Raw genomic sequence first — 20,971 nt, forward strand, 5'->3', positions numbered from 1 at the left:
GCTCCCACAGGGACCAATATGAGGCTCTGACAAAACCTTGTCCACAGCCTCCACTCTGTAGCAGCAGCAGCCACCAGCTCTGACAGCCATGGTCAAATGCATTCCCCAGGATTTTTTAAGCAATTTACACTCATTTCACTACTCTTTCATTGAAGTCTGTTCAGCAACAATGAAAAACAACAAATATTTCAATGTAGTAAGTGAAGGAAAAAAAATAAGAAAAATACTTCAACATTAGGGCAGGCAACTCCGAATCATACCCAGTTGAGTTTTAAGGAGTTCCACAGACTAGAAAAACCGTCCAGACTACTTTTTTTCCAACACGACTGTTCTCATTGAAAGGATAGCAAGGAAAAAATTACAGGTCTCCCTTGTTGCATTGCTTCCAATACTTCCACTGTGCATTTCTGAGAGGCCAACTCCATATTCAAGGGAAGTGGGAGACAGCAGCAGTAGGATGCTCTCTTAGCCTTCCCTTCTTAAGATTTAACAAATCCAGTTGGGAGAGCTGTTTATTTAAGGTATGTGTTTTCACTCCCTTATCATCTCGGTGGCTATTCACAGGGCTAACTCTGCTATACCAATGTCTTCCTCGTGCTGGGGAGCCCACACCTAGATAAAATATTCCAGATGTGGTCACACAAATGGCAAACAGTAGGGAATAAACATTTGTCTCAAACTGCTGACTACATTCTTGCTAATACAGTGCAGTCGGTCTTCATTGCTGCAAGGATTTGCTGCAAACTCACGAACCCTTTGTCATCCACAAGGATCTTCAGATCCTTTTCTGCGAAGCTGCTGCCAGTTGACCCTCAGGCTATACTGTTACAGTTATTGCTTCTCAAGCACAGGACTGTAGCATTTGTATTTTCTGAACTTCATGAGTTTTGCATTAGACCCTTTCTCCAGTCTGTTGTGATTCCACTAATCAGCAGTCACACAACCTTCTTCAGTTTTGTATCACCAATGAAACCACTGATGGTGCATTCTCATCAAGAAAACTACCAAACAGCACTGACTGCAGTATCAACCCCTGAGAGGCTCCACTTCTAATACACTATACACTGGATTCTGGTTTGTTTTTTTTCACCCTGTGACCAACCCTCTGCGCCCAGCCAGTTTTCCACCTACCTCCTAGTCTACTTGTCCTTTCAACTGAGCTACAAGAGAGTTTGGGGTACTGTGTTCAAAGCCTAGACAAAGTTGAAGCTAACAATAGCTGCTGTCCCCACTTGATGTATAAAGTCAGTCACTTATCATCAAAAGCTATTTGGTGGGTCAGTCCTTGATAAACCCACATTGATCGATCTCAGTCACCTCTTTATCCTTCCAGCCAGTCTCCAGGACATGTCTCCTAATCTTCCCAGGGTCTGACGTTAGGCTGATCAATCTGCAGATCCTGGATCCTTCCTCCTGACCTTGCAAATGGCCACAATGGCTGTTTTCCAGTCACCATGACCTTTAAAAAGATGACAGTGTCCTTGTAATGGTGTTGAACAGTTCTTTCAGCACTCTGACACAACCCACATAGGTATCAGAGACTAGCATAGGTCCCCTTTGCCTAACACAGTCGTCCCCTGTCAGGGCATAGTGCCTCACTCCACAAGACTCATCTATCAAATGGAGTAATTTTACATCAATATCGACAGATACATAAAACCCCACAGGCATTGATACATAAAACCCCACAAATTGTACAGACAATTGCCACTTGCTGCAAAAAAGCAAATTTTCCAGGAACAGTAATATGCTAAAATGAGTTTTTATTTATGATACTCAGCATTTATTTTGTTACAGTTTATTTTCTTCACGTTCTTTCTTTTGCTTTAAACAGAAATCTTAGCATAATTAATAAAATCTACAGCTTGCATGGCTTCAGTTTCAAGCTGCAAGCTAAAAAGGACATTAAACTGACCAAATCTAAACCTGATACTTCAGACAAAACCCCTTTTACAGCATTATTCCAAATTCCACATCTCATTAGCATATGTGCAATATTACTACAAACAAAGAGTAAAATCTGATATTATAACCAACATTACCCTGCTCAAAGACAGCTTTAGCTTAGTACTGTACAGAACTGAATTTTCTGCAACTGTTACATCTCTTCAGAAATCAAAGAGCATAAATTGCAAGCAGAGAAAAGACAGCTGGTTCTGTACACAAGTGCCAGGCAAGTTACTCTTTGGTATAAGGAGCCTAACATGTGCTATGTGAAAGCATCTTGGAGATCAGAGGCTCAGTCCACACTTACAAAACTGTGCTTCAGAACACATTCATAGGACAAAATTATTTGCCTCACAGAGAATAGGTCACTGAGGGGTCCTTGCAGCACAGCCATTTTGCTAACAATATTCAGAAGACTCCAAAGAGTGTTCCAAGTACATAATTTTGTTTATGAGCCTCTTTTAAAAGATTATTTTTAAAAAAAGAGCGTGCCTTGAAAATGTTCTTGAGGTCAGCATAGTAATGTCCTACTTGGGAGGAGAACAACACAGATTCATTTTGCTAATTGTACTTTTAAAGCTAAGAGACTACTTAAAACCAGGTAAAAATATGTCAAACTGCTTACTCTAAGTTTAAAGGAATATGCAAGCAGAGACTTCCTCCCAGATCTCTACTCATCAAAGTATTTCATTTAACAAGCAACATTCTTCTTTCCAGCTTAACACTTCACTGAGCAAACTTATTTCCAAAGACGGTTTAGGAAATACAAATGTCAAACATACCAAGGAATCCAAATGATGCTTTAAAACCAGTACTTTGGTTCAGGACCTGAAATATCATCAAGGCTGTTGGCAATGAATAGAGTGAATCTACCACTGACATCCTTCAACACTTCAAACGTGCCAATGAAGAAAGCATCACACATGCCTTCCCTCTCATAGGCATTCCTTTAAGCAGGTCTCAAAAATTCTTCTGGCCCACACTCCTGTAACAAGCATTTCTTTAATTAAGTTAAATACAGTAGATCTATCTTCATGAAGAGACAGGAAAAAACCACAAGTAGACGGTGCACCAGTTCCCAGGGATGGTTTGTTTCCATGAATTGCATAATTGTCATGGAAGCATTTGAAACAGCTAACTTGGATGGTTACAATAGATTTGCAAGTATCTTGAAGAACAGGTTACACACTAAGGGAAAAGAAAATAAATCTTGCACTGTTAGGTGTGAAAATGCATTCCCTGAGGCATAAGGATTCTTAAAATGAAGTGCTGAAATCATCCATATTACTAAGGGGGAAATAATCATTTTGCCTGTAACCAAAGAGAAGCTCCAATTCTCACCTATTTGTGGGGCCACAGTAGAACAAGACAGGCATAGACACAGATGTAGCACTCTGCAGAAAGTCTGTGAGATTATTCCTCTTTTGTACACAGTAGAATTTCTCACACTGAGGAAAGTAAGAGGAGAGAAACAAGAAGCCATCTCTGGGATATTTATGATGATGATATTGTCTTTAAAGACAGGAGAAAAGCAAAGCCTTAAGTTCATGCTGGAGCATGCTCCAAAACTATTCAGACATCTTAAGATGAGAATCAAAGTAGTTTATAGCACCCAGGTATTTTGTCCCCATCATCGATGCAAGTCAGAGAAGCTAATAATCCGCATGCTAGCTGGGGACAGTCACTGTGCAGTGTAATGTACTACACACACTTTCCTTCAGAGGAAAGGTGGGAGAGGGGAAAAGCCACAACTTACAGGCAGATCCAATTAAATATCAAAACAAAAGCTGTTCTTTTAGGTCACTCATATTCAGCACCATTCACCTTTTCCCTGTACCATGGCCATATACATATACCATGAGATACAGCGCCCTAAGAAAAAATTACAATTGGAGTGGCTTTCATCACAGTAGTGCCACTCTTGCCCAGCTGCTGGTGACTAACACTGGAAAACAACAGGTCACAGAATGCAAACCATAAAAGTTACTGCAAAGCAGGATTTTCTTATTTACTGAGTCACTCATCTACTAAGTCAGTTGGGGCCAGACAACAGCAACAAATTTTTAAATCAAATTATGACAGAGTGCTTTATTAACAAAGTATTGGCTTGAGGCATGACAACCATTCTGTACAGTTAAGATCAAGCCTCAATAGTGCTCATACAAAAAATCCAATTATATGGACTTTTCTGAAAGAAACCATTTATGAAACTGTAGATCTAGCAGTTTTTAATCAATTTTAGCTATCCCTTAAGACATCCTGAAATAACGTAAGTAACGTTTGAGAAGAAATTGCTTTTCTTTTCCTTACAGCACAGTATGAATGATCTAGATTATACTTTTTGATGAGGCACTTTAAAAAGATGGAGTTAAGCTCTGCAAAGTTCTTAGATACCTTTAAGTCGAGGGACTTTTTAAAAGGGCATGGAGTGACAGGACGAAGGGGAAGATTTAGACTAGATATCAGGAAGAAATTCTTCACTATGAGGGTGCTGAGGCACTTGCACAGGTTGCCCAGGTAAGCTGTGGATGCCCCATCCCCGGAGGTGTTCAAGGCCAGGTTAGATAGGGCCTTGGGCAGCCTGGTCTGGTGGGACGTGTCCCTGCCCACGGCAGGAAGGTTGGAACTGGATGATCTTTAAGGTCCTTCTGACCCAAACCATTCTATGATTCAATGATTCTATGATAAGCCTAGTATTCTTTCAGCCAAGCTAAATAGATGTTTCAGAAGAAAAAAAAAAATCGTTATTAAACAGTTACAATATCATGAGAAAAGTTTCCCACTTTTAGAAAATAGAGATAGTTATGGGCCAGTATAAAATTACTGATCAAATGAAAAGTTCTCTCTTATTCATCCATTTCTCCACTGTAAAGTTCATTAACAATTATTTAGTAGCATTAGGGGACATTTGATGACTTATATCACAACTGCATTGCAGAACCATTTCCTAACTGGAGAAGCATAGCCGAGCCCATCTGTTTCTGAACATCACAGTACCACTGAAATAATCCATGGGCCAAATAGGATGTCCTCTGTCTATAATCAAAGACAAACTTGAGCACTTTGGAACTGCAAGACAAACTGAAGGGTGCTTAAGGTGAAATATCCATTTCTGTTAGCACTGAAAGCAAAAAACACAGACGTTTCTACACATGGCAAGCTGTTTTCTTTCAGCTTAGGGAAAGCTTAAGAGACATTCATACAAAATGTCCTGAGAAGAACTTGCGCAGACAGCGCAAATAAATTCTTATTTTCTTATCTTGAAAATAAGAATAAATGCTGGCATAAATACAGGGCAGGGAAAAAACACACGTGGTGATGTGCCTTTGTAAGACAGTGTCTAAAAATATCATAATGACAGCTCCTCTTATACTTGATTATTAACATCTGCTTTTTGAAGCAGAATTGTTACCACACTATCAGGATGCAAAGCATTTCCTTGCAGAAAAAACGAGAATTAAAACAGAGGATCACTCTTCATCTATCCTGGGCCAAGAATGACAAGAATACTTATTACTATTAGCTTAAATAATAGTTAACACGCTCCATCTTAAATCATCATGCACTAAATAACATATAATCACTTTTCTGAAAATGCTACCAGAGCCTCCAGGAATTTGTTGAAGAACCCAGGGGCTGTTAGCAGGCTAGGTAAGAGGAATATCTAGCTCTAAATTCCTTTCTAAAAATAAGTTTAGGGAGAAAAGAAGAAAAAAGAAAGAATGGCAACACTGTATACAGCTCAAAAAAAAAAAAAAAAAGAAAAAAGAAGCCCTAACAGAATGCAGATCAAGATCTCCGTCTCTTGCCTGCAAACTTCCTCTCCAAGAAGCAACTAAAATTTCATTCCATTCTTGAGTACACCAAGATACAGCCAGAGCACATAATTAAGTGTTCTCAACAGAACTAATGAAACCGCTGTTTGTTATTCAGTGAGGTACCGAGCAGCTGGTTCATTAAAGTGGTGGTTCAACAGTCTTTGGTAAAAACACAAAGCAAAACACTGAAGGTTATATAGGCCACAAGTGCTACCTCTGTGGTTTCGCAAATGTTCCTAATATAGAAAATTTGATAATTTTTAAATGAGCCTGATAATTACTTATTTCAGTTGTATTTTTAACATCAGAAGGAAATACTTGAGAGGTACAATGCAAACATGCCTCCCACATAATGTAGCTGCTATCACCTCTGTGGTAACAACTGTCAACACCCCTGATTCTGGTATCAAGGCTCCATGTACAAGATGTTCCTATGCAATGAAATATCTATGTTGTACTGCTGCGGTACACTGACAAAATACCCATGATTCTGTGCTAACAAAGGCAGTTACGCATTGCAGAGGTTCAACAGCTCAACATCTAAAGCAAAAAGAGTATGGGGAAAAACATCATTTTCTTCTTCATATGCCAAATGGCATATATTGAAAGAAGCATTTTTAGTATTCAATTTCACTGTCTTCTCAATTATACAGTTGCAAGAAAAAAGTCCAGAATTAGGATAAACTCTCCTACCACAAAGTTTTAGGCAAAGAGGCTCAACATCAAACTCAAGCCCTGAGGACCTGAATTTGAATAACAAGTATTTAGGAGTAGGAAATACAGAGCAAACTAGCTAGAGAAGCTGAGATGACTCAGCAAACAAACCTGAATCTTGCCTTTTAAGCAAGTAGATAACAGATGTAAAAGATGATCTATTACTTCATCCACTCTCCACTAAAATCTTCAGTATTTCAGGTAACATGATTCAGACACTTAAAAAGCACAACTGTCTGAATGCACTGAAGTTGAAAGATCATGATTGCCATTAGTTCCAAATGAAGATACTGCACGAGGTGAGATCAATGAGACGAAACATGGAGTTGTAAGAACAGAAGACGCTGCTGCTTCACCTGCCCTGTTGGATTCCAGAGAGTGAAAGAAACAAAAACCCAAACTTTAACTCAGGATTGAAAACAAAAAAAAAAGTTAAAAGGCAGGTGAGGAAACAGTCAAGGGGTAAAGAGGACAATTTTAAGATTTCCAGTACCCCAGTGGGACCATAAATTGACGTGCAGGATTCCACCAAGTTGAGACTTGCCTTGTAAGCTCTGTTCTGGCACTTCAAATCTTCCCAGAGGGAAAGTAGCTTGTGAGTGAGAAAGGAATCTCCTCCTACTCAATCCCTAAAGCTTTTATTCTCTCTAAAGGTAAAACTGAAGGCTTAAAGTACCTGAAGGGCTGCATGCTCAATTATTTTGAGAGGATTTTTCCTCAGACTTCCTAAAACATGTTGGGTTATTGTTATGCCTAAATCTAAACAAACAATCTGAGGGATTTTTATCCAGGAGTGGGATGTAGCAAGAAGGATCCCAAAGGGGTCAACTGCTCATACAGTGCCCAGACAAATATTTCAGAGTAAATTTTCCGTAAAAACAGCTGGAGAGGTGAAAAACTTTACAGCATCCCACAGAACATTTAGCAAGAAGGCCATTTTGAAATGGAGCTTTCTTTCAGAGGAGGATCTGGAAGTCCTGGATCCAGAGCTGATTTCATATTCATCTGACAGAAACAGCATGAAACGAGTGTTTTCCAACTGGAAGCAAGTTGATCTTACACTGAAAACAAAGACATTTGCTTTGATCATGATGCACATAACAATCATCGACAGCACTGGCTGTACCTGAAGAGGAATATTGGCAGAGCTCTCCAAGTACCCATTCAAGTAACTCTGACCAGAAGTTACCTAGATTAAAATGAATGCTAAGACTAATCTTAGATTTATACACTGTTTACATTAAAAGAAAAGAAAACCAATATGTGGATATAGAGATGTCACTTATGGTTCCACCGCTGACTACCAAGTAGTGAGAATACACAGCATCACACAATGGATTGGAAGGGACCTCTGGAGACTGTCTCATCCAATACCCCTGCTCCAAGAAAGATGAACAGGTTGCCCAGGATCTTGTCCAGTCAAGTCTCTGGGGACAGTAGTAAAATAGCTAGAGAACATGAGCAGACCAACCGGCACTACTGCAGAAAGGCTGCAGACTGATGCAGATGATACACACGTAAAATCAGAAGCAGAAAATACAGAGTCAGCCACTCAAAGGAACTTAATTCTAATCGTTAACATCTTTAATTATACACAGTCATTCACTCCTCTACCTCTTAAGTTCACAGAGGGCATGGCATTCTTTTACTCTGCAGCTATGCAGCATCTAGCCAATTTTCCTGCTTGACAACCAAAAGTCACTTTGAAGAAAAATATTATAAGCTTCCCAGACTATTTATATGTATGCAAATTTACTTCCTAAGTACCACAACTACAGAAATTCATTTTATGAAGGCACACATTAAGAACACAAAACTGCAAGTATTGTTTCAAATAATATTATTTTCATGGCCTTATTTTCAATATTCAAGCTCCCAAATTTTGTGAAATGTTAAGACCATCAGAGCACTGAAGACTCATGCCAGGACAGCCACCAAAATTCATAAAACAAAGAAAAGAGACTATTTAGATGAAAGGCAAGACCAAATCATGTTATGGGGAAGTGACTTTTGTCCACACTCTACAATACAGCTACATAAATCCTAGCAGCTCAAGAGCAAGCCATCCCTATGTTCCAGAAAAGGAGGCAGCAGGGGAAAAAGCCAGCTTGGTTGAGCAGGGAGGTCCCGAGATGCATCAAAAAGAAGAAGGTCTATGAGCTTCGGAGGAAGGGGCAGGCGTATTGGGTGGACTACAGGGAGGAAGTGAGATCATGCAGGGAAAAAATCAGGAGGGCTAAGGCCCAATTAGAAATCAAATTGGCTAAGTCTGTGAAAGATAATAAAAAATCTTTCTACAAATACATTAACAAGAAAAGGAGGACTAGGGAGAATATTCAGTCCCTATTGGATGCAGAAGGAACAACAGTGACAAGGGATGAGGACAAGGCTGAGATAATTAATGCCTTCTTTGCCTCAGTCTTTTATAGCAAGGAAAGTTGTTCCCTCTGTGTACAAACCCAGGAGTTAGAGGAGCAGAATAAGGCTCCCATGATACAAGAGGAGGCGGTTAGAGACTTGCTTGCCCAGCTAGACACCCACAAGTCTATGGGGCCAGATGGGATCCACCCAAGAGTATTGAAGGAGCTGGCGGATGTCCTTTCCAAACCCCTATCCATCATCTTCCACTGGTTCTGACTGACTGGGGAAGTCCCACTAGACTGGAGGCTGGCAATTGTTGTGCCCATCCACAGGAAGGGTTACAGGGAGGATCCAGGGAACTACAGGCCAGTCAGTCTGACCTCAGTGCCAGGGAAAGTCATGGAACAGGTGATCTTGAGTGCCATCATGAAGCACATGCAAGAGAACCGGGTGATCAGGCCCACTCAACACAGATTCATGAAAGGCAGATCTTCCCAAACTAACCTGATCGCCTTCTATGACAAAATGACTTGACTAGTGGATGGGGGAAAGGCTGTGGATATAGTCTTCTTGGACTTCAATAAAGCCTTTGACACAGTTTCTCACAGCATTCTGCTTCAGAAACTGTCTGCCTCTGGCCTGGACAGGCACACACTCTCCTGGGTTGAAAACTGGTTGGATGGCCGGGCCCAGAGAGTGGTGGGAAATGGAGTTAACTCCAGCTGGAGGCCAGTCACAAGTGGGGTTCCTTAGGTACTGGGTCCAGCCCTGTTCAATGTCTTTATCAATGACCTGGATGAAGGCATTGAGTGCACCCTCAGCAAGTTTGCAGATGACACTAAGCTGGGTGGAAGCGTGGATCTGCTGGAGGGTAGGGAGGCTCTGCAAAGGGACCTGAACAGGCTGGACTGCTGGGCCGAGACCAACGGCATGAGGTTTAACAAGGCCAAATGCCGGGTCCTGCTCTTGGGGCACAACGCCCCTATGCAGTGCTACAGATTGGGGGAAGAGTGGCTAGAAAGCTGCCTGGAGGAGAAGGACCTGGGGCTAATGGTTGACAGCTGACTGAACATGAGCCAGCAGTGTGCCCAGGTGGCCAAGAAGGCCAATGGCATCTTGGCTTGTATCAGAAATGGTGTGACCAGCAGGTCCAGGGTTATTCTCCCTCTGTACTTGGCACTGGAGAGACCACACCTTGAGTACTGTGTTCAGTTCTGGGCCCCTCACCACAAGAAGGATGTTGAGGCTCTGGGGCGTGTCCAGAGAAGAGCAACAAAGCTGTTGAGGGGGCTGGAGAACAAGTCTTACGGAGGAGCAGCTGAGGGAACTGGGGTTGCTTAGCCTGGAGAAGAGGAGGCTGAGAGGAGACTTTATTACTCTCTACAACTACCTAAAAGGAGGTTGTGAAGAGGAGGGAGCTGGCCCCTTCTCCTAAGTGACTGAGGACAGGACAAGGGAGAATGGCCTGAAGCTCCGCCAGGGGAGGTTCAGGCTGGATATCAGAAAAAAATTCTTCCCAGAAAGAGTCATCGGGCACTGGAACAGGCTGCCCAGGGAGGTGGTCGAGTCACCTTCCCTGGAGGTGTTTAAGGAACGCGTTTATGAAGTGCTTAGGGAAATGGTTTAAGGGAGTGTTAGGAATGGTTGGACTCGATGATCCAGTGGGTCCTTTCCAACCTGGTGATTCTATGATTGCAGCACAGTGCAAATTTGACAGATGATGATAACAGAATCCAACTTTTGTTCTCCCCAAAAGATAAAGAAAATGGTTGGAAAAAAAAAAAAAGACATAAAAGACTTAAGAGATCCTGACTCTACTCAACTTCTTATATATCAGGAGCAATCCCTAAACCTCACCATCTAGAGATTTTGGTTCACACTTTCACTCCCTGGACCTGTCTCTGTGATAATCACTGATTAATATCCCTGCCCATGGCAGGCAGGTGGAACTGGACAATCTTTAAGGTCCCTTCCAACCCAAACCATTCTATGATTCTATGATAATTGTCAGATCAGAAGAGGGACACTTTTCATCCATTTGATGACCCAAAACTCTAATGAAAGCACACATATGAGCCTCTGTTCCCCAGAAGACAAGATCTTGCAGTTCTTTACAGTCACATAAAACAGCCACTCCTCATCCTCTTTCCCCCAGTAGCTTCACCTGGGAAAGAAACCCGAAGTAAATTCTTGAAAGACAGTAGCCTATACCTGTCACTCTCGGAGACAACTGTCTCAGGTCTATAACCACCAGTTTCAAGACAGAAAGCACTTTTTAGCAATTTTGGGTTTGTTTTTTTTTTTTTTAATTCTACCAGCTGCTCTAAAAGCAGTAGGTCCCCTGCTTACGCCGCTCTGTAAACCTGGCACTAAAGCAATCCTGTGATTGCTTCAAAGCCTCAATTAATGCACAGCATTTTTGCACCATTAAGGTAAAGAGACTGTAATTAAACGGTAAAAAGAAAAACAGAAGTGTGGCTGGAATCTGAGCCCAGGCAAACCTGAATTTGAAACAGGGTACACTTGAAAGATAAGCAACAACTTGTTCACATAATTAACTGCCGTAAAAATAAGAGAGGGCCTGGAAGCTTAGTGTTTCCATATCCTGGTTGCCTTTGCAAAAAGCTTATGGAGATAAAGCAAGTTATTGGGCTCAAATGAGCTGCATTCAGGATTTGTCTAGAACCAAACAGGATTCCCCACCCACTTTTTGCTAAAGGAGCACAGTTTACACATCCTTTTAGGAAGAGGAAGGATAAGTCTGCTATGAAACCTGGCAACACCCTCCACCTGGGGACTCTGAGTAACTACATAATAGGTGTCAGTTCCCCAAGGAGCTGCATGCACCAGGGGTCCAGCAGCTAGCAAGCTCAAGGCTGAAAAGATTACTCCTTTATTCTGATAAAGGGGAATTTCTAATTCATATAGCCCAGGAAGTAACCGAAATAGAACAACAATAGATGATTTCAGATTGAATGTAAGCAGGGAACCTAGCAGTGGAAGAGCAATATTTGCCAAACACTGTACCACATTAGTCCTCTTTTTATTTCCTGCTTTCTTTCAGTGCGGCTTAAACATTCAAGATCTACTTTCATTATCAAAGGAACAACTCCTAAATATCTGCTAGGGTCAGATCCTGATCCTGTCCCACTTTCCAGACAATATAAACACATATTTCAAGATCCTTCCTTTGCTTTATCACCCTTTACATGTTACACATCAGAAATATCAGCTGTAGAGAAACTGTATCAGAACTTGAGTCGTTGATTAATCACTGTTAATATGCCAACTCTGCAGAATACTAATGCGGGTGACAAACTTATTAACCAAGTGCTTAAGGCAAGCAGCTTTCTTCCTACTACAGTATTACAGAAATTACAGATTTCTTATGTGACAGGCAGTGATCAATATAATTATAAGGACAGAATGAATGATTTTACAAAATATTTGATTTTGTCCTTAAGATTTATGTCTCTATCTCCAGAGGCTGCTCTAGTCTGTGAACTGAATGAACCAAGATTCCATTGGGAAAAAAAACAGCATATACACTATAAAGCTGTAGCAAAATCTGTAAAAAGGAAATATAAAATTATTTCACAAGTACATTTAAAAAAAAAAAAAAACACCTTTCATGCATTCCCTTCTGTTGAAGGTAATACAAGATTACAGTAAAGGATTTCTGTTTATGCATATATATTTTGAATGGAATCGTACCAATCACACAGAAATTATCAGTGAGGTGGGAACTTGCAGAACCTCATGCAACATCTCCTGAAGCAAAAGAGTAACAGATAACATCTCTGATCAGAGCAGCTTACTAGTAACTGCCACTGTATAGCCTGCCACACCTTTGCTGACACCAGAGAAATGCCCAGATTCAGTACTCTTCCTCCAGAGCCTGAAGCAGAGACCAAACGCTCTCGATGATTAAAGGTCTTGTTGCCAACAAACACTGCACTATTTGCCAGACATCCTCACTCCCTCCACTTTATCGCAATATCCTGCTGCTTAGCTTTTTACAAAATTATTGTCTTCAGTTGCTTCTTATCAGATCACCAATTAAATCATGTTCAGTGCAGAGAAAAACACACAGCAAATTCTAAATCTGATCATTTACAAGACAGATTTGCAGGGAGGTGGAATGGCCCACATTTGGCATGGTTAAGGACCTTATGCTGCCTTCTTAACTACCATGCAAATCAAATTCAAACAAAAGTGGTATCAATGATCCTGAGTTTATACTAACGAACTGGTTTCCGTAAAGAACCCTTGAAGTTACGTTAAAGGAACACAGAGCAGCTGTAATACTGACGTACCAATATATATACACTGGTAAATGAGGCTACCCTTTCTTCTTATAACTTTTAAACAAAGCGATAGAGTGCCACCAACCCAACACTAATATGCAAGATGTCTAACTTCTAAAATAATTACATTCATAATATATAGAAGTAGTCTTACAAATGTAAGCAGCTATAAGCTCCAAATACGCAGAAGTACTTAGTTCATTTCACTTAGGCCAATTACATGCTTCCTTGCAGTGAGAGAAGAATGTTCCCCTCACCTTTGCCCTTCACTGGCTGCTGCCACTGTTCATTTTCTACCAGCTGTCACACTCTTTAGACCCCTGTGGGAGGCAAATCAGCTCTTTAAGGCAGCAGAAACTAACTCCAGGAAGAGAATAGTTTTCTGTTGGCCCAGCACAGCACAGTGCTACCTCTGGTGTTCATCAACATAAGGGAGAGGCCAGAAATAGGTAACCTGGAGAAACTACACAGAGAAGGAGCAGCGTGAGGAAAGGTAACAAGAAAAAAACTCCTCCTCGCAATAGCAGCAAGGTGTCAGACCAGCTTGGTTACTTGTGAAATCATACTGACTATGCTGGCACTTTCTATTCTAGATAACAAGCCAGTCGGAGCACAAGCAGCAGATCTCCATCATCACTTACACTGCTGTAACAGCCCTGGCTATCTGAAGAAACAAAGCTGTTAGTTAAAAGTAAGACAACACATGTGAGTTGGTCTTTATTCAGAAAAACATGTGTCCTTAGTACTCTTGTTCTGTAAATACGATAGCAAACACAGCAGAAGGAAAACAAAAAAGATAATGAAGAGAACTTCATTTCCACTTCCGTGGAAATACAAAAAGGCATGTCATATCATGGTTTGCAAACTTCTCTGGTAGAGATGTAGATCTTTTCAAAATGCTTTGCATATATAAATGACATTACAAGCTGTATGTATGAAAAACAAAGAAATTTGACAAACACCTTCTAAGTAGGGCATGAGTCCTAAGAGGTTTAGAAATTCCTGGTTTACTCCGAGGATAAGCTTTAACCATACATCTGAGGTCTTCTATTTCACAAATAAGCAAAACAAATGAAAACACTAAGTAAGATGTTTCTATTTTACACCCTACTTATATCCAGATAAAGAAAGTGACAAACAAAAAAACAGACATGCAAAATACTTCCCAATCCTTTGGGTTTGCTACTCTGTTCCTAACTCCTCTCTGCTCCCTCACTCTGCAAGGCTAAATTTGAGGAAAGATATAAGAAATTATAGAAACAAGGTGTTGAGAGCAAAGGCAGATAAAGAAGAGAACACACACAAACAAAACAACAATGAACAGAAATGGCATAGTAATGGTAGTAAGAAATTTAATTGGTGAGAAAGCAGTGTGTTAAAAGGTTGGTGTATTTCCATCATCAAACTTGATACCTATCACTAATGTTCTATTTTCATGGCAACGTCACAATGCTTTTTGTAGTGTATAGATCCATAAACCTCTGGGGCGTGCATTCTCTCCCCACAGTAATGCAATATTTCACACCAGCTAAAGTTCCTGCAGATCTATATCATTCTACCTATCTATCATATCATGAACTATAAAAATTCACATCCTCAGTGCTTTTCCAGACAGTCATACATCTCACTGAACTTGAGCAAGGTCACGTTCTGATTGCAGCAACAATGAATGGCCGGAAATATCTGTAGAAATTCATGGATCCTTTATTTTGTCTGTTCAGCTTGCCATTGAACTGACTAAGGTTTCCTCAGTATGTTTCCAAAGGAAGGAAAGAAAACATTAGAGCACTAATGTCCTGAGAAGGTGCTGAGCAGACACAACTTTCATACTGAAAGTCAATTGTAGCCACTTCCTTGGAGATGCTACAGTTTCATCAAAAATTCATGAAAGATTTGCAACAGGCTTTGAAACACAATTGCTAGATATCAAAATTATGAAACACCACAAAACTCCAGGCACCTTGAGAATCCCAAGTCCCAAAGCTAGGAATGACATAATTTTCTCACTAAACCTGTTGTAGAGAGGTTTCAAAACAGTCCTCATAAATGTGAACACTTACAAAACACTAGTCATCAGTAACCAAAATGCTACGATAAGCTTAATGGAAAAGAATCATCACTGGAATTTCAGAAGTTTTATTTTTCAGTATTTGAGAAGAACAATTTTACAGAGCTCTTAAAAAATAAAACTTTCAATTACAAAAAAATATGAGGATTTGAAATTCGTGTCATCATTAACATCAAAGCGTTGTGATCATCACTAGTTATTTGGGGGACTGTTAGACTGAACTGTGATCTTAGAGAAAATCTCCTTCTTATGGAATGTTGCATTTCATTCACACAACTGTGGGTTTTATGCCAGCCAAGTTTTCCAAGATAAAGTTTGCACGGTTCTTCCAATAGACTAAGGCCTTTATGAAATAAAATAGCCCATTCAGACTGTCTTAAAATAGAATAGGATCCCATAACCAATGCTTCCCTAATTCTGGGTGCACTTGTTATGTTCTCATTAATTTCAGATATTCAACATCTACTATTCTACCTCTTCCAATACACTGTGAACAAGTAATTTTGTACTTGGAGCTTCTGCTAACTCTCATGGCTGTGCTTCACCACCAAGCTACTTATTTGCAATGCTAGACAAAATTCAACAAGCAGAATCAGAAGTTCTTCAGATTATTTTCTTAGAAGGAAAGTTTTTCAGTTAGTTAAACAAGTAGGGAATGCTCATAAAGCTTCATGAGTGAAAACTGCTTTAAGTTTTTATTTCTAACAACTTGGGGTTTTGTCTCAGTTCCATTTGAGAATACTCAGGATGCAAACGCTTGGCTATGGCAACCAAACAGCCTAAAGACTGGCCAAAGACCACGTAATTGTGAACCACAGAGGAGCACAACGATTTCTACGCGAGCTGCTATGGTTTGTGTACACCCTGCTGTACTGGTTGCAAACAGCAAGGTGCTGGCAGCAGGGGGCTGCAGGGGTGATCCCTGTGGAATAAGGCCAGAGGCTGCCCTGTCCCAGCCCCACAGAAAGACACAGTGGTGCCCTTCAGCAAAGCAGGCAGCATATTTAAGAAAGGGCAGAAAATGCCACAGAGAGGAGGAGGAAACAAAAGGAATGAGAAACAGCAGAGAAAACACCTAGGTCAGAGAAGGAGGTGGAGGAGGTGCTCCCAGTGCCAGAACAGATATCCACCGCTGCAGCCTGGGAAGGACCCAAGCTGGAACAGGTGGATATGCCCTGAAGGAACTGCAGCACATAGAAAGCCTGTGCCAGAGCAGATTTTTTTCCTGAAGGACTGCAGCCAGCAGGGAGCCCACACTATATCAGAGGGAAAACGTGAGAAGTAAGGATCAGAAGGATCAGCAGAAAAAAAACACCTTGCATTGACTGTAACCCCTCTGCCCCCCACACCCCATGTGGGGTCTGGGGCACAGGAGTGAAGTTGAACCTGGAAAAGGTGGGAGGAAAACTGCTGCTTTCCTGTCCATCTTTCTGTTTCTTACTATCAGAATCTATTTTAACCGGTAGCTAGTTAAATTCATATTCCCAAGTTGAGTCTGTTTTGTCTGTGACAAAAATTAGTAAGTAATGTCCCTATCTCTATCTCAAGCTTCTCATTCAATTTTCTGCTCCTACCCCACTAAGGACAGAGAGAGACTTGAGTGACTGGATGGGCACTAGCTGCTAGCCCAGGCTGACCCACCACATCTGCACGTAACAGTTTTGACACAGACTTTTACAGAAGTGCTGATAAAGCAAGAGCTCAGAGATTTGTGTTACGCAGCATGAATCTTATTAGTGCTGCTGAATCCTGGTTCTGAAGGACAGAAATGTAATACTGGATAAGAGCCTAACTATTGAGTCAGGTTAAACACTTTTCTTTCATCTATATACCCTTTGCGAAAAACAATGCAAGTTACAGGTTTGACACAGAACACACATTTTGCATTATCTAAGTTGTGATTATTACTAACAGAATAGCAAAGGCAGTGATCAATCCATTAACAGCTCTTCTCTATCTTGAAGCTCAGTAAGCTCACAAAGCATTTCAAATACAAACCATCAGATACAGAAATTTGTTCTAGTAAGTGCCATTTTTGTGCACCCAAAACCCTACATAAAGTATCATTTATATTTGATCCACCATCAGTTTTGTACAAACTCCTAATTTTATGATGAAGCAGACAGGATCCATCAGCAGAACAAAACAGAACGAATAATGCTAAAAGATCAAGTCCACACTCAAAATACCACACCGCTCAAGCGCTGCATTCCTCCAAAGTACACATTATTGCCCTATGCATACACACACATTCACCCTGGGAACTGTCACTGCCATTTATTCCTTCATTTGATTTGGGTCGCAAGCTCCAAGTTACAGGAACTTGATAATAGGAAACACTAAATCAGTGCAAGCGAACCCAAATAATAATCCAGCCTATTAAAATTTCTGCAACGTTTTCTAATCCCTATTTCCAAACAAGAGGTGTAATTAAGTCTTGGTAAAGAAACAGTATATTATTTTGCAATAGTGCAAGACTGAAGAAACTGCGAGAGCGCTTCCTTAAAGGACTCTTTCCCATCTGCGTTCAAAGAGAAACAAACCCTATTTCTAGCAACGCTGACATCCTCAGTTAAAACACTCCAGCATTCAAGAGTCGGAGCCAGTTCCCTACACATCAATATATGGACACAATGAAGATCATTTCCTCTATTTCCCCTTTTCTGATGCTTCTAAATAATCCCTATGACATATTGTTCCACATTCAGCCAAAATAACAGATCTTTTGTTAGCCATTCCCTAGCTGATTCGTAAAACTGTGCATTACTACAGAAGGAAGCTGTAAAGTTTCCAATACTTTTTCTTAAATTAATTCCTTCAGATTAAATAACAACAGGGATACAAACTAGAGTGCCCATCAGCTCATACCTGTCTTTACAGATGGAACGGAGGCACTGCCTCTCCTTCATAGTCTCACTTGCCAATAACCTTGGCCTGCAACCTGTTGGGTACACCAGGTTCTAGAACACAAACTTAGTTTCAGACACTCTCAATGGCAGCGGCATGTATTTCATTAAATAAATTACTCTATACCTGCCTTACTCCACTACAAAAGGAGAGTCCCTTATGATCACTTAGCTTGCTGATTGTTATGTTTCCAGTCAGCTAGAACTTCCAAAGCCACAGACGCTCATTTAATAATTCCTGTGTCGTCAGAAAAAGACAAAGATCTACATGTTATACTTTCCCATGTTTAAGGGAGCAGGTGGTGCTCCAATAATTTGTTTTAACTGGTACAGGATTTAAAAAATACCGTACTGTGAAAATCATGTAAGAGTAAAGTTAAGCAGATTGCATTGCCTTCTCTGATATGCTTAAGTTAGATAAAAAGTGTGCAGGTCAGAGAAACTCCAGTCAAACTCCTGCCCAGCTCTCCCTACCTGTCTGAAACACCTCAGTACGCCTTAAAACTATGAAGATCATCCTTCTCAACCAGACAGCCAAAAAACATTTGCTTTTGCTTAAACTGATCTTTAACTAGTGCACAGTCTATAACTCGATTAAACACGCCCTTACACTAAACCAAATACCTTCAACCTTTTCAGCTGCGTTTATTTTTAGTCAGCAGAATACCAGTATCTTTCAGGATCATCACTTACATGTTTTTAAGGCCAATGCACGTAAGATTATCTGCTACCCTTCCATCTATTCTTAAATCCTCACTCTTCTCCTTACTTTGATTCAGGCTTTCTCTCTTTTATGTGCATTTCTATAGACCTGAATCATGCAGTTTTCTTCTCTGCCTAAGTGTGCAAAGCTATCACTGCCTTCACCACATGCTCCCAGTGACATCAATCTCATGCCTCACCCTCTCTATGTTAACTTATCACTCCAAGTTCTGTCTCTGCAGGCTTCATTTCTGTCTAAGAATACCTCCAGGTCCACCTCAAGCAGATGAGTGATACCAGAGAGGTGGATGCTATCCCCCTGTCTTTTCTCATACACAGGATGAAGCGAGCCCAGGAATCCACACCAAACAGAACTTCCCTGCATCTCCCATGTTTCGTAGGCACTTCCACACCTCTGAGCCATAGAATGGTTTGGGTTGGAAGGGACCTTAAAGATCACCCAGTTCCAACGCCCCTGCCATGGGCAGGGACACCTCTCACCAAGAACCAGGCTGCCCAAGGCCCCATCCAACCTGGCCTTGAACACCTCCAGGGATGGGACAGCCACAGCTTCCCTAGGCAACCTGTGCCAGCGCCTCACCACTCTCATTGTGAAGAAATTCTTCCTAATGTCTACTCTAAATCTTCCTCATGCCAATTTAAACCCGTTTCCCCTTCTCCTACCAAGACAAGCCTCCGTAAACAGTCCCTCTCCAGCTTTCCTGTAGCCCCTTCAGGTACTGGAAGGTCGCTATAAGGTCTCCTTGGAGCCTTCTCTTCTCCACGCTGAACATCCCCAACTCTCTCAGCCTGTCCTCACATAGAAGGTGCTCCAGCCCTCGGATCACGTTCGTGGCCTTCTCTGGACCCGCTCCAACAGCTCCATGTTCTTCTCATGCCAGAGATTCCAGACCCGGACCTCTGAATGAAACACCGCGCTTCACCTAAACGTGTCGAAGTTCTCGATGCAAGAACACCGAGGCCGAGTAACGCAACCCGAGCTGCCCGTGCAGCCGCCGCGGCCCCCCCGCCCCGCATCCCGCCCCGCACCGTTAGCGATGAGCTTGGCCGGGAGCTGACTGACGAGCTCGGGGATCCGCTCCCACTGGCACTCCGAGCGGCACCGCTCGATCTCCGTCTCCAGACGCGAGCCCGCCTTCTTGGTGGCCATGGCGAGGCTGGGCCGCCGCGCCCCGGCGGGGTAAGGGGCCGGGAAGGAGAAGGCGGGGAAGAGGACGGTGGCGCCGGGGCGGCAGCCACGACTGGGACGGCGGAGCTCGGGGGCTGCGGCCCGCGCCGCACCGGCGGCCGAGCGGCGGGAGCGGCGCCCCCTGACGGCGGCCGCGAGGGGCGGGGGCGCGGCGCCAGCCCGGTGAGGGGGCGGGGCCTCGCCTGCGCGGGGGAGGGGCGGGGAAGGGGGCGGGGGCTTCGGATGGGGAGGGCGGGGTCTTGGCGGCACGGAGGCGAGGGGGCGGGGCCTTGGCAGCTCGAGGAGGGGCGGTGCCTCGAGTAGCGGCCGGGGGGCTCGACGTGAAGGGCGGGGCCACGGCGGGGAGGGCAAGGGGGCGGGCTCTCGGCGCCGAGAGGGGCGGGCGGGGAGGGTTGAGGGCGGGGAGGGGGGCGGGGACTCCTCGACCTCGACGGAAGGAGGGGCCTCGACGGCGGGGGGCGGGGCCTCGGCGCGATGGCGGGAGGGGGCGGGGCCTCTTGTGTCCCTGCCCATGGCAGGGGCCTGGAACTGGGTGGTGTTCCAACCGAAAGCACTGTATGTTCCTATGAATCCAACTTCTCTGCGGCGCAGCGCAGGGCAGAGCGGTGCGTGGGGGACCGTGGTCCCTGTGCCTACGTTACTCGCCGCAAATGCACTTCCGCGATCAGCATGGACTGAAAACACTACCTGAAACAATTTCAATAAACATCAGGTGTCTTTGTCACACACCAGTCCCATAAACCTTCCCACCTCAGAAAAAAACTACAACAGCTGAATTTTCACTGAAAAATACAGCAAGAATAGGATGACTGCACTGGAGAAGAATCTCACAAAGTGCTGTTTGTTTTTCCCGAAATAAGGGTTTGATTCATTGACAGAATAGGTTTTGCAGTGATGCACTGCAGTCTGCTGCCACAGCCTCGGGTTACGGTGAAGAC

The 20,971-nt window shown here is 42.6% G+C and overlaps 1 protein-coding gene across 4 annotated transcripts in view; it reads right to left on the reverse strand.

Moving 5' to 3' along the window:
- Positions 1-20,179, reverse strand: part of TTC7B (tetratricopeptide repeat domain 7B) — a 127,371-nt gene extending 107,192 nt beyond the window's left edge. For 3 of the 4 annotated variants that reach the window (XM_054067858.1, XM_054067857.1, XM_054067856.1), the window contains exon 1: positions 19,874-20,179. In XM_054067858.1, coding sequence (XP_053923833.1) covers positions 19,874-19,994 — 121 coding nt within the window. In that variant the 5' untranslated portion in view covers positions 19,995-20,179. The remainder of the gene's footprint in view (positions 1-19,873) is intronic. The other variant, XM_054067859.1, reaches the window with a different exon arrangement.
- Between the last annotated feature and the right edge of the window lie 792 nt (positions 20,180-20,971).

This window comes from Cuculus canorus, chromosome 5 (assembly GCF_017976375.1).
Source record: "Cuculus canorus isolate bCucCan1 chromosome 5, bCucCan1.pri, whole genome shotgun sequence".
Classification (NCBI taxonomy): domain Eukaryota; kingdom Metazoa; phylum Chordata; class Aves; order Cuculiformes; family Cuculidae; genus Cuculus; species Cuculus canorus.